Here is a 17113-nt window from a genome sequence, read left to right as displayed (position 1 = left end):
TTGTGGTCAGCGTTTACTTTTGACCATCCAGTTACCAGTAACTTTTTTCATGGTTCAATACAATCATAGCTTTAGTTTATGGCACCTTTTCAAAACTTCCTTGGCTTTTCTTTGTGCTTAATTTAGGTAGTTTTGCTTTTAGCTCACTTGCTAATTCTCTTTTTTACACAATTCATTTTGGTCCTAATTTCTTTACTTTTATACAGCACCTGTATAACAAGGTGCTGACATGTGTGTATATGTATTTAACTTCCTCTACCCATTTGCTCTTGGTTATTTCTTCAGTTATGATATTCTGGATTTGCCAGTCATCGTCTGTCCTCCTGCCTCTATTACTGGCATGATGTCATTGGGTCTCTCAGTTTCATTTCTTCGTTCTAATTCTATTGCATGTTTCTATAATGTTTTCTGTAGTACTTTTACAGTTACAGATGCTTTTACATGTACTCTGTTGCTTAATTCTCCTAACAACCCTATTTAAGATGGCCAGAGTAAAGGATGTTAACATTTGTAGATGAGAGAGCTGAGAGATACAGAGATTTAGTTACTCAGGCCTCATGGCCAGGAAGGAGTCAATCTGGGGTCGTAATCAAAGTATTTTTTTTTTTTTTTTAGTGTACTAATCTTTCTGTAAATAAAAGTTGTTTAATTTTTAAAATACCTAGAGAAGGTTTCAAAATAGATACTTTAAACAGAGCCAGAGACCTCATTTTCCTCATTTCCCTTTTCTGTAGGTTCTAAAATCTGTACATTCAGTAAATACTACATTAAAATCATGATTTCTTTTTCTTCTTGCTCATGATGATAGAGGGAGAGCTAATGTGTAGTCTCTCATTGAAAGAACTCAATTAAAATGGGAAAGCAAATGAACTAATTGTCATAATAGTGATTCATACAGTTTTGGGAAGAAAATGTGATAATTCAAATGTTGGGGCTTTGTTTTAGCCATGTTGAGTTAATTTGGCAATAGAAACTTACTCATTTCTAAAATACTTTCATGGGATATTAATATTGGTCTTCATTTGTAGTAAAGTAAGAAAGTAAAGGTATTGGTATAGGATTTGTTTTGTTTTGTTTTGACATGTGTTTTTCTGCTTCTGAAAGCTTTTGGGTACCAATTAGATGTTTACTTCTCAGAAAATATTTATTAGTTATTTGCTAGTCATTGATTTATCAAATACTTGTGGAATTAGTGATCATGGGAGGATACAAACATAAACCAAACATGATTGTGCCTTGAAGGCATTGTGGACCATACAGACAGTACTTAAGATGTATACTATTTTACTGTATTACACAAATAATATGTACTCAAGGCTAAAGGAATCCAACAGAAGTTTGCAATAGCCATCACAGAGACTGAGAGAGCTGACTGGAGACCGTTAATGTATGCCAATGAGTATTGGTTGTTTCTGGAGTTTTCTGAGATTAAAATAAAAATATTTAAGGAAATTTTCTTTAATACACTATATAATGAAGGAATGTCATGATTAGTTGATGTTAGAAAATCTTTTAATACATACATTTCATCAGCAGGTCAAATAGGAGTATCTGCAATAGTCACTTTATTAGATGCCAAAAGATATCTCATGTAATTCAGCCATTTCTTACAATAGATTTTTTTCTTGATCATGATAAGGAACTACTACTTCAGATCAGTAACAGTTATTGAAGTTCAAGTAAAATGATGCAAACTTTCTGTTAATATTACTAAAAGAATACAAGTTGCGGATGTCATCGTTATTATTTAACTCTTGTTGGATTTTTACTCCAATCCATGTTAAAGAAATTAAAAGAAAAAATAATGGAAAAAGGGAAATAAAATTATCACTTGCTATTAAGAATATTTATGAAAGAATTAATAGAATTCATGAAAATTTAGTGGAGTATGTAGTTGAATTATACCAATATTTCTGTAAACTTCCTAGTTAGATGATATAATGAAAAAGATACACTATTCCCAGCAGCAACCAGTACTTACATCAAATATAACTTGAAATAATGAAGAATCCATCTTTTTAAATGTAAGAAATATGAAGATGTCAGTTATTTTTAAATTAAGATTTAAGGCCGGGTGTAATCCTGTAATCATGATCACGCCTGTAATCCTAACAGTTTGGGAGGCCAAGGGAGGTGAATCACTTGAGGTCAGGAGTTCAAGACCAGCCTGGCCAACATGATGAAACCCTGTCTCTACTAAAAAATACAAAAATTAGCCGGGCGTGGTGGTGCACGCCTGTAATCACAGCTACTCAGGAGGCTGAGGCAGGAGCCTCACTCGAGCCTGGGAGGTGGAGGCTGCAGTGAGCTAAGATCGTGCCATTGCACCCCAACTTGTGGGACAATAGTGAAACTCCATCTCAAAAAAAAAATTGAGATTCAGATTTGATGCAATTCTGATGTAAATATCAAGTTAGGTTACGAAGTTTTGTAGAAGAATAATAGGCATGCACATACACACACTTATTACACATCCCTTCTAAAAAATGGATGGAGAGGTTGAGAGCGGCAAACACTGTTAAATGGATGAACATCATATAATTCATTGCTTTCTTTCTTTTTTTTTTTTTTTTTTAAAAGATGGAGTTTCACTCTTGTTGCCCAGGCTGGAGTGCAATGGTGCAATATCGGCTCGCTGCAACCTCTGCCCCGCCCCCGCCCTGGGTTCAAGTGATTCTCCTGCCTCAGCCTCCTGAGTAACTGGGATTACAGGCGTGCGCCATGTCCCGCTAATTTCTGTAATTTTAGTAGAAACAGGGTTTCACCGTGTTGGCCAGGCTGGTCTCAGACTCCTAACCTCAGGTGATCTGCCGAGCTCGGCCTCCCAAGGTGCTGGGATTACAGGTGTGAGCCACCACGCCTGGCCATAAACATTCTACACTTAGTTTCATTAGGATAGCATGATGTGATAAGATTAGTCAGACTGAAAATGATATAGAAGAGATAGCCCAAAAACAGACATTATTTTTTAAGAATTTGATATATTTATCAGTGGCAAATGAAAGGAATTCACTGTTTAGAGAAAGAAAAAGGGGTGGGCGTGGTGGCTTACACCTGTAATTCCAGCACTTTGGGAGACTGAGGTGGGTAGATCACTTGAGGTCAGGAGTTCAAGACCAGCCTGGCCAACATGGTGAAACTCCGTCTCTACTAAAAATACAAAAATTAGCTGGGCGTGGTGGCAGGTGCCTGTAATCTCATCTACTTGTGAGGCTGAGGCAGGAGAATCAGTTGAACCCGAGAGGAGAGGTTGCAGTGAGCTGAGGTTGAGCTAGCCTGGGTGACAGAGCAAAACTCTGTCTCAAAAAGAAAAAAAAAAAAAGTTCATTATACATCAAAATGAGTAAATTCCAAATGGAATAAAGCAGGGGTTGGCAAATTATTAGTGGTGGGCCAAATCCAGCCCTCCACCCCCCCATTTTTTTTGTTTTTCCACCCACTGCTTTTATAAATAAAGTTTTATTTGAACATTGCCACATTCATTCATTTACATATTATCTGGGTGCTTTTACTCCATCAGAGGAGAATTGAGTAGTTGGGACAGCGACCATATGGCCTGCAAAGTCAAAAGTATTTGCTATCTGGCCCCTTACAGATAAAGTTTGCTGACCCCTGGATTAAAGGACTGTATTATTATAAAAACGAAACTATTTTCTTATTCTTTTAATGTGGAAATAAAACTTTGTAAGAGATAGAAGAAATCACAAAGGTAAAGACTGTCAGATATTTTTGACATAAAAATGGAAATAAATATATAAAATTTTAACTCAAAGTACACATTGAGGAAATGTTGATAACAAATGCTACTGAGAGTTAATACTGTTCCATTATAATGTACTTTTTGTAAATGAACATTAAAAAATAGCTGCAAATTGAAACAAAGTGGGAAAATGCTTTTAAATGGTGTTTTTTCATAAATTACTGATATAATTAAGAACATTTTTTGGGGAGGAAAACAATCTGTCATTATGTATCAAGAACCTTTACTATGTACCTGTTTACCTAGTAGTTCCACTTTAGGAATTCTTTTCTTGGGAGATAATCCTAAATACAGGAGTATGAATATTCACAAAGATATTCATCGTGGCATTGCTCATTGTACTGAATATGCGGAAACATTAAATGGACCAACATTGTGTTGTGGTTATATAATCTCAGTGCCATGTGGGGCCATTGGAGCCTGAGGCAGAAGGAAAAAATCAGTAATATTGATTTGGTATTTCTTTAAAATTTTGATATTTTGCTCATCATGGACCTTGCATAAATTTGATTTTTAAAAATACTGTGTTAAAATATTATCTTGATTACTGAGGTTTTGGTGCCCCCTTAATTTTGTACCTGAGGCATGTGCCTCACTCACCTCATCCCAGTCACATCTCTGTGTAATGTGTTACGTTTCTTAAATAATATATATTTGTATGTCTCAAACTTGAGTAATGTGCCGACACCTCCCCACCACAGAGAAGGAGATATATCTGAGATACTCCAGAATTCCAAGAATAAGTGGTCTTGCAGAGTTTTTGCATGTTTCAATATGATAAACAATATGATAAACAATTAAAATAAAAGTTAAATCTATTATGTAATGATTTTAGAATGCAATCCTGTAATTGTAAAAAGCAAACAGCACTGAAAAGTTGTAGTAGAACTCAGTTATATGGTGGTTACCCATGACTTAAAATATGTGTATGTGCACATAAAAATCATTGAAATAAAAACAAAATTTAAATAACATTCTTTTAGAATTTTCAGACTACGTAGACCTCAGGGATTCTTGGACTTCAGTTTTGGAAACACTGGTATATTTAGCCATTATAAGTTATTTTGGAGTAATATACTAATATACAAAAAGTTGAAATGATTCAAATGAGCAAAAAATCAGTTTATAAGAATGGTATATTTAGTATAATTACAACTTATTAAGAAATAAAACCTCTGTATTGAGATGGGGAAAAGACTGGAAAGAAATATACCCAAAGAATAACAGTGGTGGTTTTGGGATGATTAAAATATGATTAGATTTTTTTTCTTATTTTTATTTATCTAAATTTTCTATAGTGATTGTGTATTACTTTTATAATAAACAGTAACTCATAATACTTTAATAAAATTAAAGAAGATTTTTCAAAAATAATTTATAAATACTTAGTAGTGTCACAGACTACTTTCATTTTTTCCTTCTTACACTCCTAGCATATACATATTATACCCATATTTAATTATAGTTTGCTTGCTGTTTTGTATTTTATTTCTTATTAATGTTTTAAACATTTTCCACCTCTTTATAGTGGTAGTAAAATGTCTTGAATGTCTGGATGTCTTTAGGTATTTATTCTTTTCTCTATGTATTTATTTATTTTTTTCTTCTTTAAAGGAGTATAGTCATGGCCAACAGCAAAAAACTCAAGAGGGGGAACTGAAAATTAGTGCTGTGTTTTCAGTCAGTGGCAGCCCTCTTGGTAAGAAACAGACCTGAATAAATGGATTGTGTATATTCTGACCAATATGATTGAGAAGAAATTCTGCTTGTATTAATAAACTAGGCAGCTCTCTCTACCCACTTAGGATGCCTTTAAATTGTATATTGCATAATTACTATTGGGTTTCAAGACTAGCTCTAGAAGAGAAAGAATGTCTACTTAAAATTCATGGTAAAAAGTAAAACATTTTTTTCTTTCAATTTTTTTTTTTTTTTTTTTTTTTTTTTTTTTAAAGCTCCACAGTTGACTACTGGCTTTCAGCCCTCACTGGCGTCATCTGGCATGAATAAAATGCTTCCTTCAGTTCCAGCCACAGCTGTTCGAGTTTCCTGTTCTGGTTGTAAAAAAATCCTCCAGAAGGGGCAAACTGCTTATCAGAGAAAAGGGTCTACTCAGCTATTCTGCTCCACACTGTGCCTCACTGGATATACAGTTCCACCTGCCCGCCCACCGCCTCCTCTCACCAAGAAAACTTGTTCAAGTTGCTCAAAGTATAGCAGAATTCTAAATTATCTTTTTTATTTCTTTCCTTTCTCTCAGCATACTTTGTTCTTAGCCCATGTATTACATTTGATATTCCACATTTACTCCTTTTTTTTTTTTTTTTTTGAGAAATACTTTATTTTCTGTCTGCTTTCAGTTGTTGCTTTTCAGTCTTCCAGGTGCTAGGTGCTCAACTTGTTTTTTAGCTTTCAATAATGTTACTTTTATGTATTGTTTTTGAAACCAGCTCTCCCATCCTTGTTAGTTGAAGTGCCTAATATAACAAAAAGTGCACATTTAGGGATATTGTATTACAGCAGTATTTTATCTTATAACTATAGGCAATAGATATTTAAATCCAACAAATATTTAAAGTTATATTTCCTGTTATGTAATTTGAATTTATTTAATACTTTTCTTCTTAACCTTAAATGGCTTCCAGTGTATATATTTTTATTTTCTCAATATCTCTGAACTACCTCATTGTGTCCATTGGAATGTTAAATAACAAAAAAGGGGTATGACCTTATGACTGTAATAAGGTCATCCTGATATATTTGAGGAATACAAAATAACTTTGACTAATTTTGTGATTGTTAGAAACAGTTTAAGTCAGAAAAAGAGGAATAATGCTCTTGTTCTGAAACACTCTATAATCAGGCTACTCAAACCATGATTCATTTATTACTTTAGGCAGTAGTGTTTATAGTTCCTCACACAGATGCTGCACTTTGTCTGCCTGGAGAGGAAAAAAAGATACTCCTCCTTCTAGTTCAGTTAAGAGATGTTTAAAAGAAATTTAAATGTGGTTAGAAGTTTTTCTGGAAGTTAGTTATATGTACATCATTTATGCTTCATTTTTTTTAAATGACTGAAAGAGTAAATTTTGGTTATATTTGAGGCAGCTTAAATATATACTGTAACTTATGTATGCAAATGTAGATTTGACTTCAGTTTTCTTCGGAATTTCTATTTTTATTGTAAAATTGCCACTATTTAAAAGAAAAATAGAAACTTCTGCAACTTTTTGTTTTGGGACTATCTTTTAAGTTAATTATACATTCTTTTGAATAGCTTCTGTGCTATCAATTTTTATCTCCTGAGTGCTTATTTACTGTTCACGTGTGGCTAAAAGCCATTTAGAATCATGTATATTGATTAAAGTGTAGATTAAGATATTTTATATCAATTTTTGTTCAAAAATGAAATTTGATTAAATAAGATTGGTGCTTTTGTGACTTTCAATGCCTTTTGTGAAGGAATTTATAAAAGGGAATTTAAAAAATATATCTTTGAGTTATGTTGTCATTGTTAGAATAATAATTATCCCAGGGCTATTTTGAGTGATAGATTTTGATTATTATTTTTTAAATTTATTTCATTAGAACATAAACCATGAGGAAGTAGTTGGGGAAGGTGCCAGGGAATTTTGGTTGAAGGATATGAAATTTTTTAGTTACAAAGAATTGAAGGTCTGTTGTACAATATGGTGACTATAGTTAATGATAATTGTATTCTTGAAAGATGGTGAGAATGGATATAAAATGTTCTCACCACAAAAGCAATAACTGAGGGAATGCAAATATTAATTAGCTAGCTTTAGGGACCGCACAGTGTGTGTATATACACACACAGACACACATACACACATACACAGGTTGAGTGTCTCTTACCTGAAATGCTTGGGACCAGAGGTGTTTCAGATTTCGGATTTTTTAAAAGGTTTTGGGATATTTGCATTATATCTACTAACTGATGGAGCATTTCTAATCTGAAAATCTGAAATTTGAAATGCTCCAATGAGCATTTCCTTTAAATATCATGTTGGCGCTAAAAAAGTTACAGATACTGAGAGCATTTTGGATTTCTGGATTAGGGATACTCAGCCTGTTCCTCAAAATATGATGTCATGGCTGGGTGTGGTGGTTTACACCGGTAATCCCAGCACTTTGGGAGGCTAAGGCAGGTGGATCACTAGAGGCCAGGAGTTCAAGACCAGCCTGGCCAACATGGTAAAACCTCCATCTCTGGTAATATTACAAAAATTAGCTGGGCTTGGTGGTGCATGCCTGTAATCCCAGCTACTCAGATGGCTGAGGCACAAGAATCACTTGACCCTGGGAGGTAGAGGTTGCAGTGAGCCAAGAGTGCACCACTGCACTCCAGCCTGGGCGACAGAGTGAGACACTATCTCAGAAAAAAAAAAAGAAAAGAAAATTATGTTGTACACATAGTAAATACATATAATTTATATCAGTATAAATAAATATATATCTCTGCACACACACACACCCCCACAAGGGTAGGAACTTTGTGTATCTACTTTAGTATACCCAGTACAGTAAATGCTTAATAAGTATTTGTTGAATGGGAGAATTAATGATCCTAACTTTTTTTTTTTTTTGAGACGGAGTCTCGCCGCTCTGTCGCCCAGGCTGGAGTGCAGTGGCGCAGTCTCAGCTCACTGCAAGCTCTGCCTCCCGGGTTCACGCCATTCTCCTGCCTCAGCCTCCCGAGTAGTTGGGACTACAGACACCCGCCACCATACACTGCTAATTGTTTGTATTTTTAGTAGAGACGGGGTTTCACCATGTTAGCCAGGATGGTCTCCATCTCCTGACCTCGTGATCTGCCCGCCTTGGTCTCCCAAAGTGCTGGGATTACAGGTGTGAGCCACCGCGCCTGGCCCAATGATCCTAACTTTTAAAAAAGCTATACTTAACTACTTTATAGTTATAACTTATGCAGTAAAATTATTTAGTAAAAATAGACTATACTGCTTGAATTGTAAAATATACTTTTAAAAATGAGTGCTTAGGTATATATCCTGTCTCTAATTTCTGTATTCCAGTATATTCATCATGGGATTCTTTTTTTTTTTTTTTTTTTTTTTTGAGACGAAGTTTTGCTCTTGTTGCCCAGACTGGAGTGCAATGACACAATGTTGGCCCACTGTAACCTCCACCTCCAGGGTTCAAGCGATTCTCTTGCCTCAGCCTCCTGAGTAGCTGGGATTACAGGCATGCACCACTACGCCCAGCTAATTTTTTTGTATTTTTAGTAGAGATGGGGTTTCTCCATGTTGGTCAGGCTGGTCTCAAACTCCCGACCTCAGATGATCCGCCCGCCTCGGCCTCCCAAAGTGCTGAGATTACAGGCGTGAGCCACCGCACCGTGCCCGGCACTCATCGTGGGATTCTAAGATTTAAGTCAGTTTGAAGATTTTAATTTTTATAGGGTTTTTTCTCTTTCTTATTTTGTCATGAAATCATTTCATATAATAACTTCATGTTCCTTTAATTCTTACTCTAGGGATCAACAGTCTTTAAAATTTCAGCGATATTTATCCTTTTATAATCACCATAGGCTGGGCATGGTGGCATGCACTTGTAGTCCCACCTACTCAGGAGGCTGAGGTGGGAGGATTGCTTGAGCCCAGGAGTCTGAGACTCAACCTGGGCAATATAGTGACCCAGCCCCTAAAATGTCAGTCATATCTCTCTGTCTCAAAAAAATAAAAAATAAAAAAAGTCATAGATTTTTTTTTCAAAGATTTATCAGTTATTTTCAAAATGGCTATGGAAAACTCATATAAGTTTTTAAATATGCCCTCTTTCTCATTTAAAAAAATTATTATTCTTGTCCATACATGTTACTCTTTTCATCTAGATTTATCAAGTTTCTTTGGCCTCTGGTCTCTGGTGTTTGCCTAAGCTTTATATAGAGACAGGTCATTTCTACCTATGTGTCATTTTATCTATGTCTTGATCTTACGTAATTCAGTTGCTCTTTAAGATTATGTTCTCTTCTCGTGTTTGGTTTATCCATTATCCAAATTCTCCATTTCTTCAACCTGTTATCCCTTGACTCTTAACAGTTCTACCTTTTTATTGACTTATTCTTTTACCCTTTTTTAATTCCTTTCTCTTTTTCATTCACCCCTTTCTGTTCTTTCAGGTACTTCTTACTTATCTCCTCAGCCTTTTCTTCTTCATTTTCTTTCTTACTTTTCTCATACTTTTCATTTTACATAATACTTACTTTCTTTTTGCTTCAGTCTTCAACCATTGTCAACCTTGTTTTTCCTTATATTCCATTTTACTTCCTGAACTACTCTTTCATCTCCTGTTCAACACTACCTTTCCTTCCTTTTTATCCCGTCTTATTTACACGGTGATTACAACAGTTTGGTATACTCTGATTTATCTGATTGTAAAACTGATGAGTTGGATGTACCAAAAATAGAAGGAAGCTAAATTCAAAGAAGCTAAAAGATTTGCTTGTGTCACCTAGCTGGTTAATTTTGGCATGTGCATTGTTTCTCTACATAGTCTATATAGTCAAACAGGTTTCATTTGGAAATCATTCCCCATAAGAAGGATTTCAATTTGATTTGAATAAGCAGAGATGGAAAAAGTTTCCTCTCTAATAACTACTGCTATTATTGTAGACCAGTAGAAATATAGCAGTAGCACTTAGGTTAGAAGAAGCTCATTAGCTATTCAGAATAAATTTTATTTTTCTTAATTTTTGGTAATCTTATCTCTTAGCCTCTTGAATTTAACTTAAACTCTGAAAACATTTTGGTTGCCATTTAATTTTTAGGTTTCCTTAATGATAGGGACCTAATAATTTGGTTTAAAAAATCTGTCTTGGCTGGGAGCAGTGGCTCATACCTGTAATCCCAGCACTTTAGGAAGCCAATGTAGGAGGATTGCATGAGCCCGGGATTTCGAGACCAGCCTGGGCAACACAATGAAACCTCATCTCTACAAAAAGTTAAAAAATTAACCAGCTGTGGTGCCACATGCCTGTAAGCCCAGCTGCTTGGGAGAATGAGGCGAGAGGATTTCTTGAGTGCAGTTTGAGGCTGCAGTGAGCTATGATCACACTCCTGCTCTTCAGCCTAGGTGACAGAGCAGGACCCTATCTTTAAAAAAAAAAAAAAATCTCATATTCTGCAGAAAAGAGGTAATTTGGAGGATAATTTTGTTAATACTGTTAGATCAGATTCTTGGTATAATGATATTCAGAGAAGTAACATGCAGATTGTCTGTACCTTTTCTGAATTTTCACTAACTGGAATGAGATTGTTTCTTCTCATTCTGTCATAAGATACAATCCACTACCACAATAAGATGTAATCTCATTGGACTCTAAGCATAGTGAGAGCAGTGAAAAATACCTAATTTTATACTTCCATTTCCTTGATCCATGCTGTTGCCAATTCTTATCTCCTTAACCTTCTAGAAAACGCCTATTTAAGGTCCAGCTAAAATATCACCCTTTGGGTTGCCTTTCACATTACATGTAGTCTGAAATAATTGTTTCTTCATTTATATTTTTATGGCACGTTATTCCTGTCTTCTCCAAAAATTATTTATACTTTTTTTTTTTTTTTTTTTTTTTTGAGATGGGTCTCACTTTGTCGTCATGCTGGAGTGTAGTGGCGCAATCTTGGCTCACTGCAACCTCTGCTTTCCAGGTTGAAGCTATTCTCCTGCCTCAGCCTCTTGAGTAGCTGGGACTACAGGCACACACCACCATGCCCAGCTAATTTTTTTGTATTTTTAGTAGAGATGGGGTTTCACCGTATTAGCCAGGATGGTCTTGATCTCTTGACCTCAGGTGATCCGCCTGCCTCGGCCTCCCAAAGTGCTGGGATTACAGGCGTGAGCCACCGCACCTGGCCTATACTATTTTAATAATGCTTCTGTTACAGTATTTTATAAAATATTTGTCTATTTGTCACAGTAACTCTGAGCTCCTGAAGTACATACATCTCTTTTTTGAGATGGAGTCTTGCCCCATTGCCCAGGCTGGAGGGCAGTGGTGCAATCTGAGCTCACTGCAACTTCCACCTCCCAGGTTCAAGCAATTCTCTTGCCTCAGCCGCCCAAGTAGCTGGTACTACGGGCGCATGCCACCACGCCTGGCTAATTTTTGTATTTATAGTAGAGACAGGGTTTTGCCATGCTGGCCAGGCTAGTCTCAAATTCCTGACCTCAAGTGATCCACCTGCTGCCTCCTCCCAAAGTGCTGGAATTACAGTGTGAGCCACTGCACCCGGCCCATACGGGGACCATATTTTGACTCACGGTTTCATTAATGTCTGGCTCAATGTAACTTCTCACTAAATACCCCTCTATGAAATACAGTAAAACCTAATTTTGAAAATAACAGGAAATGCAAAAAGCAAAGCAGTCTAGAGCTGCTAAATATGAAAGATGGCAAGGTATGGAGTTATGTATTATAGTATAATATTAGGTGTTCCTAATGATGATTTCCCATTATATCTACTATTTTACTGAAGCAGAGATATTTGTATAGCCATACTTTAGAGATTTTCAGGGTTTGGTTCCAGACCACCTCAATAAAGCAAATAGCTCAATAAAGCAATAAAGTGAGTTATCTCAATAAAGTGAGTGATACTAATTTTTTGGCTTCTCAGTTCATATCAAAGTTGTGTTTATACCGTAGTCTGTTAAGTGTGCAATAGCATTAAGTCTTTAAAAACCAACGTACATTTTTAAATTAAAAAGACTGTATTGCTAACAAGTGCTAACAATCATATGAGCCTTCAGTGAGTCATAATCTTATTACTAGTGGACAGTCTTGTTTCAATGTTGATGACTGCTGATTAATTCAGGGTGATGGTTGCTGAAGGTTTTGGTGGCTGTGGCAATTTCTTAAGATAACAATGAAGTTTGTCACATCAGTTGACTCTTCCTTTCACAAAAAGTTTCTCTGTGGCATGCAATAATGTTTGATAGCATTTTACCCAGAGAAGAACTTTCCAAATTGGAGTCAGTACTCTCAGACTCTACCATTGCTTTATCAACTAAGTTTATACAATGCTTTAAATCCTTTGGTGTCATTTCACCAAAGTTCACAGCATCTGCACCAGGAGTAAATTCCATGACAAGAAATTACTTTCCTTGCTGATCCATTGGAAGCAACTCCTCATCTGTTCAAGTTTTATCATGAGATTGCAGCAATTCAGTCGCATCTTCAGGCTCCACTCTAGTTCTCTTACTGTTTCTCCCACATTTGTAGTTATTTCCTCCACAGAAGTCTCCAACTCCTCAGAGTCATCTGTGAAGACTGAAGTTACCTACTTCCAAGCTTCTATTAATGATGATATTTGGATTTCCTCTCATTAATCATGAATGTTCTTAATGTCATCTGGAATGGTGAATCCTTTCCAGAAGCTTTTTCATTTCCTTTGGCCAGATCCATTATAGGAATCACTATCTATGGCAGCTGTAGCCTTAGGAAATGTATTTCTTAAATAATGAGTTGCAAAATTGAAATTACTCCTTGATCCACGGGCTGCAGAATAGATACTGGGTAAGCAGGTATGAAAATAACATTAATCTCTTGTACATTTCCATCAGAACTCTTCAGTGGCTAGATGTATTGTCAATGAGCAGGAGTATTTTGAAAGGAATATTTTAAGTGTCCTAGGATTTTTGAAAGGTAAATGAGCGTTGGCTTCTACTTGAAGTCACCAGCTACGTTAGCCCCTAACAAGAGAGTCAGCCTGTCCTTTGAAGCCAGGCATTGACTTCTCTCTGGCTATGAAAAATCCTAGATGGCATCGTTTTTCAATAGAAGACTGTTTCTTCTACATTGAATATCTTATTTAGTGTAGCCACCATCATAGGTTGTCTTAGCTAGATATTTTTGATAACTTGCTACAGCTTCTCCATCAGCACTTGCTGCTTCACCTTGTACTTTGATGTTCCAGAGCTAGCTTCTTTCATTAAACCGTATGAGCTAACCTCTGCTAGCTCTAAACTTCTGCAGCTTCTTTACCTCAGTCTTCCTAGAATTCAAGAGAGCCATAGGGCCTTACTCTGGGTTAGGCTTTGGCTTAGGCTTTGGCTTAAGGGGATGTTGTGGCTGGTTTGATCTTCTATCTAGAGCACTGTAACTTTTCTCCACATCAGCAGTAAGACTGTTGCACTTTCTTTTTTTCATTGTTGTTATTTTGAGACGGAGTGTCTCTCTGTTACCCAGGCTTGAGTGCAGTGGTACAATCTCAGGTCACTGCAGCCTCTGCCTCCAGGGTTCAAGCAATTCTCCTGCCTGAGCCTCCCGAGTAGTTGGGACTACAGTCATGTGCCACCACACCTAGTTAATTTTTGTATTTTTAATAGAGATGGGGTTTCACCATGTTGGCCAGGATGGTCTTGATCTCTTGGCCTCGTGACCCACCCACCTTGGCCTCCCAAAGTGCTGGGATTACAGGCATGAGCCACTGAGCCCTGCCTAATTTTTGCATTTTTTAGTAGAGATGTGGTTTCGCCATATTGGCCAAGCTGGTCTCCAACTCCTGATCCCAGCTGATCTGCCCACCTCGGCCTCCCAGATTATTGGTATTACAGGTGTGAGCCACCATGCCCGGCCAAGCACTTTCTTATCATTCATGTCGTTCACTGGAGTAACCTTCTTAGTCTTTCAAGAACTTTTCCTTTGCATTTACCTTGTGGTTAAGTGTTTGGCACAAGAGGTCTAGCTTTCCACATGCCTTCCTCACTAAGCACAATCATTTCTAGCTTTTGATTTATAGTGAGAAATGTTGGACTATTCGTTTTGTTGAACACTTAGAGGCCATTGTGAGGTTATTCATTGGCCTGCCTTCAATATTGTTGTGCCTCAGGGAACAGGGAGGCCTGAGGAGTAGGGGACATACAGAAGTGGCTGGTCAATGGAGCAGTCAGAACACACACATTTTTCAATTAAGTTTGCTATCTTACATTGCCATGGTTCATGGTTACTCCCCAAAACAATTACAATAGTAACATCAGTGTTCACTGATCACAGAAAAACATATTATAAAACAAAAACATTTGAAATACTGGGAGAATTACCAAAATATAATGCAGAGACATGAAGTGGGCACATGCTGTTGAAAAATGGCACTGATAGACTTGTGTGAGGCAGGGTTGCTGCAAGCCTTGTATTTGTTAAAAAGTGCAGTATCTGTGAAGCACAATAAAACAAGGTATGCCTGTAATCTTTTCTTTAAAAGTACCCTATTAGTGTAATCTCTTTAAGATACAAGCATGAGTATAAAACAGTTTATTAACTCTTATGTGGATGTATACTCATGGGAGAGAGACATTGATTAGAAAATTTCACCAGTTTGAAAAATTGGTTTTTAATATGGTTTCCACTTGAACTATCTGGTAAACTACTATAGAATGAGTGGTTTGGTGGGATTAGGGTTGGAGTGGTAAGGAGCCTTAATGATTAGGGTTTTAATCTTCATTGCCTTTGTTACTAATGCTTAGAAATTAAATTATTTAGATATGGTAATGTTATATAGCTATGCTAGAATATGCACTGTGTAGTGTAAAATATATGTTTACTTTTAAAAGATACTAATTTTTGACAAGTGTAATACAGTATTTTTTAAAGAATATTTTGAAAATCTAGATAATTCTAGAAAATAAAAATCTCTTATAATCCCTCCTGTAGAGATAATGAATGCTAATCATTTGATGTTTTCCTTTTAGTCTTTGAAACATACTATTCTCATAACAGTTCTATGAAGTAGGTGCTGTATTAATTCCACTTCATAGAAAAGAATTTAAGGATCAAAGCAATTTTTAAGTGTCTCTCAGAAAATTCAAGTTTTTAAACTTAAATTCCAGTGTTATTTCCCCACAGTATAATTGCCTGTGTTTTATTTAGTTATTTTAGCTCACAGAAGGGAAAAACAAATGAATTTACACTATGGCTTATGTTTTTTTTTTCTTATTTTTAGAGACATTTTAAATCCAAAGGATGTGATCAGTGCCCAGTTTGAAAATACCACCACTAGTAAAGATTTTTGCAGTCAGTCATGTTTGTCAACATATGAACTGAAAAAAAAACCAATTGTTACTATAAATACAAATAGTATTTCAACCAAATGCAGCATGTGTCAGAAGAATGCTGTTGTAAGTTACCATTTTCCTTGATTGGGGCAGGAGTCTAATTGTTTGTGCTTAAAGAACAGCTTTTGATGGTCTCTGCTCCTTGTCTTTGTGTTGCTGTGTTTTAATTTCTAGATTCGACATGAAGTTAATTACCAGAATGTGGTCCATAAACTTTGCAGTGATGCCTGCTTCTCTAAGTTTCGTTCTGCTAACAACCTCACCATGAACTGTTGTGAGAACTGTGGGGGTTACTGTTACAGTGGGTCGGGACAATGCCACATGCTTCAGATAGAGGGACAGTCTAAGAAGTTTTGTAGTTCATCGTGTATCACAGCATACAAGCAGGTACATGACCATGTTTACTCTTGATGTCTTTGCTCATTTCAGGTATTCTGTATTTTTAGTTGAAATTATTTATGAAAATGTTGTTTTACAATATTGGGTTTACTGGCCGGGCGTTAAAAAAGTTTTTTTAACTTTCAAAATATTGTTAAAGAATACAAATCACTTTTGAAATAAAAAAGCCATATTGGCCAGGCCTGGTGGCTCACACCTGTAATCCCAGCACTTTGGGAGGCTGAGGCGGGCAGATCACCCGAGGTCGGGAGTTCGAGACCAGCCTGACCAACATGGAGAAACCCCATCTCTACTAAAAATACAAAAATTAGCCAGGTGTGGTGGCATATCCCTGTAATACCAGCTACTCGGGAGGCTGAGGCAGGAGAATCGCTTGAACTCGGGAGGTGGAGGTTGCAGTGAGCCAAGATCGCGCCATTGCACTCCAGCCTGGGCAACAAGAGCGAAACTCTGTCGCAAAAAAAAAAAAGATATATATGTATGTGTGTGTGTGTGTGTGTATATATATATAGAGAGAGAGAGAGAGAGAATTTACTACTTGCTTAACTGGTATTCTTTATATGGAAATAGTATTTGTTGAATAAATGTGCATTAAATATTCATAAAGAGTTCTATAAGCAGCAGTTTTGTTCATGCATTTGTTTATACATGTTTATGCATTTGAAATACATGTTTTTAGAGTATGGCTTTTTTTTTTTTTTTTTTTTTTTTTTTTTTTTTTTGAGATGGAGCCTCACTCTCTGTCTCCCATCCTGGAGTGCAGTGGTATGATCTCTGCTCACTGCAACCTCTGCCTCCCTGGTTCAAGCAATTCTCCTGCCTCAGCCTCCCAAGTAGCTAGGATTGCAGGCGCCCACCACCAGG

The 17113-nt window shown here is 36.4% G+C and overlaps 1 protein-coding gene across 19 annotated transcripts in view; it reads left to right on the top strand.

Annotated features, from left to right (window-relative positions):
- ZMYM4 (zinc finger MYM-type containing 4) overlaps window positions 1-17113 on the top strand; it is a 160500-nt gene that overhangs the window by 104106 nt on the left and 39281 nt on the right. For 18 of the 19 annotated variants that reach the window (XM_045374916.3, XM_045374925.3, XM_005544004.5 and 15 more), the window contains 4 exons: window positions 5375-5459; window positions 5716-5971; window positions 15739-15913; window positions 16025-16237. In XM_045374916.3, the coding sequence (XP_045230851.1) occupies window positions 5375-5459; window positions 5716-5971; window positions 15739-15913; window positions 16025-16237 (729 nt within the window). The remainder of the gene's footprint in view (window positions 1-5374; window positions 5460-5715; window positions 5972-15738; window positions 15914-16024; window positions 16238-17113) is intronic. The other variant, XM_074012555.1, reaches the window with a different exon arrangement.

This window comes from Macaca fascicularis, chromosome 1 (assembly GCF_037993035.2).
Source record: "Macaca fascicularis isolate 582-1 chromosome 1, T2T-MFA8v1.1".
NCBI classification, from domain to species: domain Eukaryota; kingdom Metazoa; phylum Chordata; class Mammalia; order Primates; family Cercopithecidae; genus Macaca; species Macaca fascicularis.
This window is presented reverse-complemented; position numbering and strand designations above follow the sequence as displayed.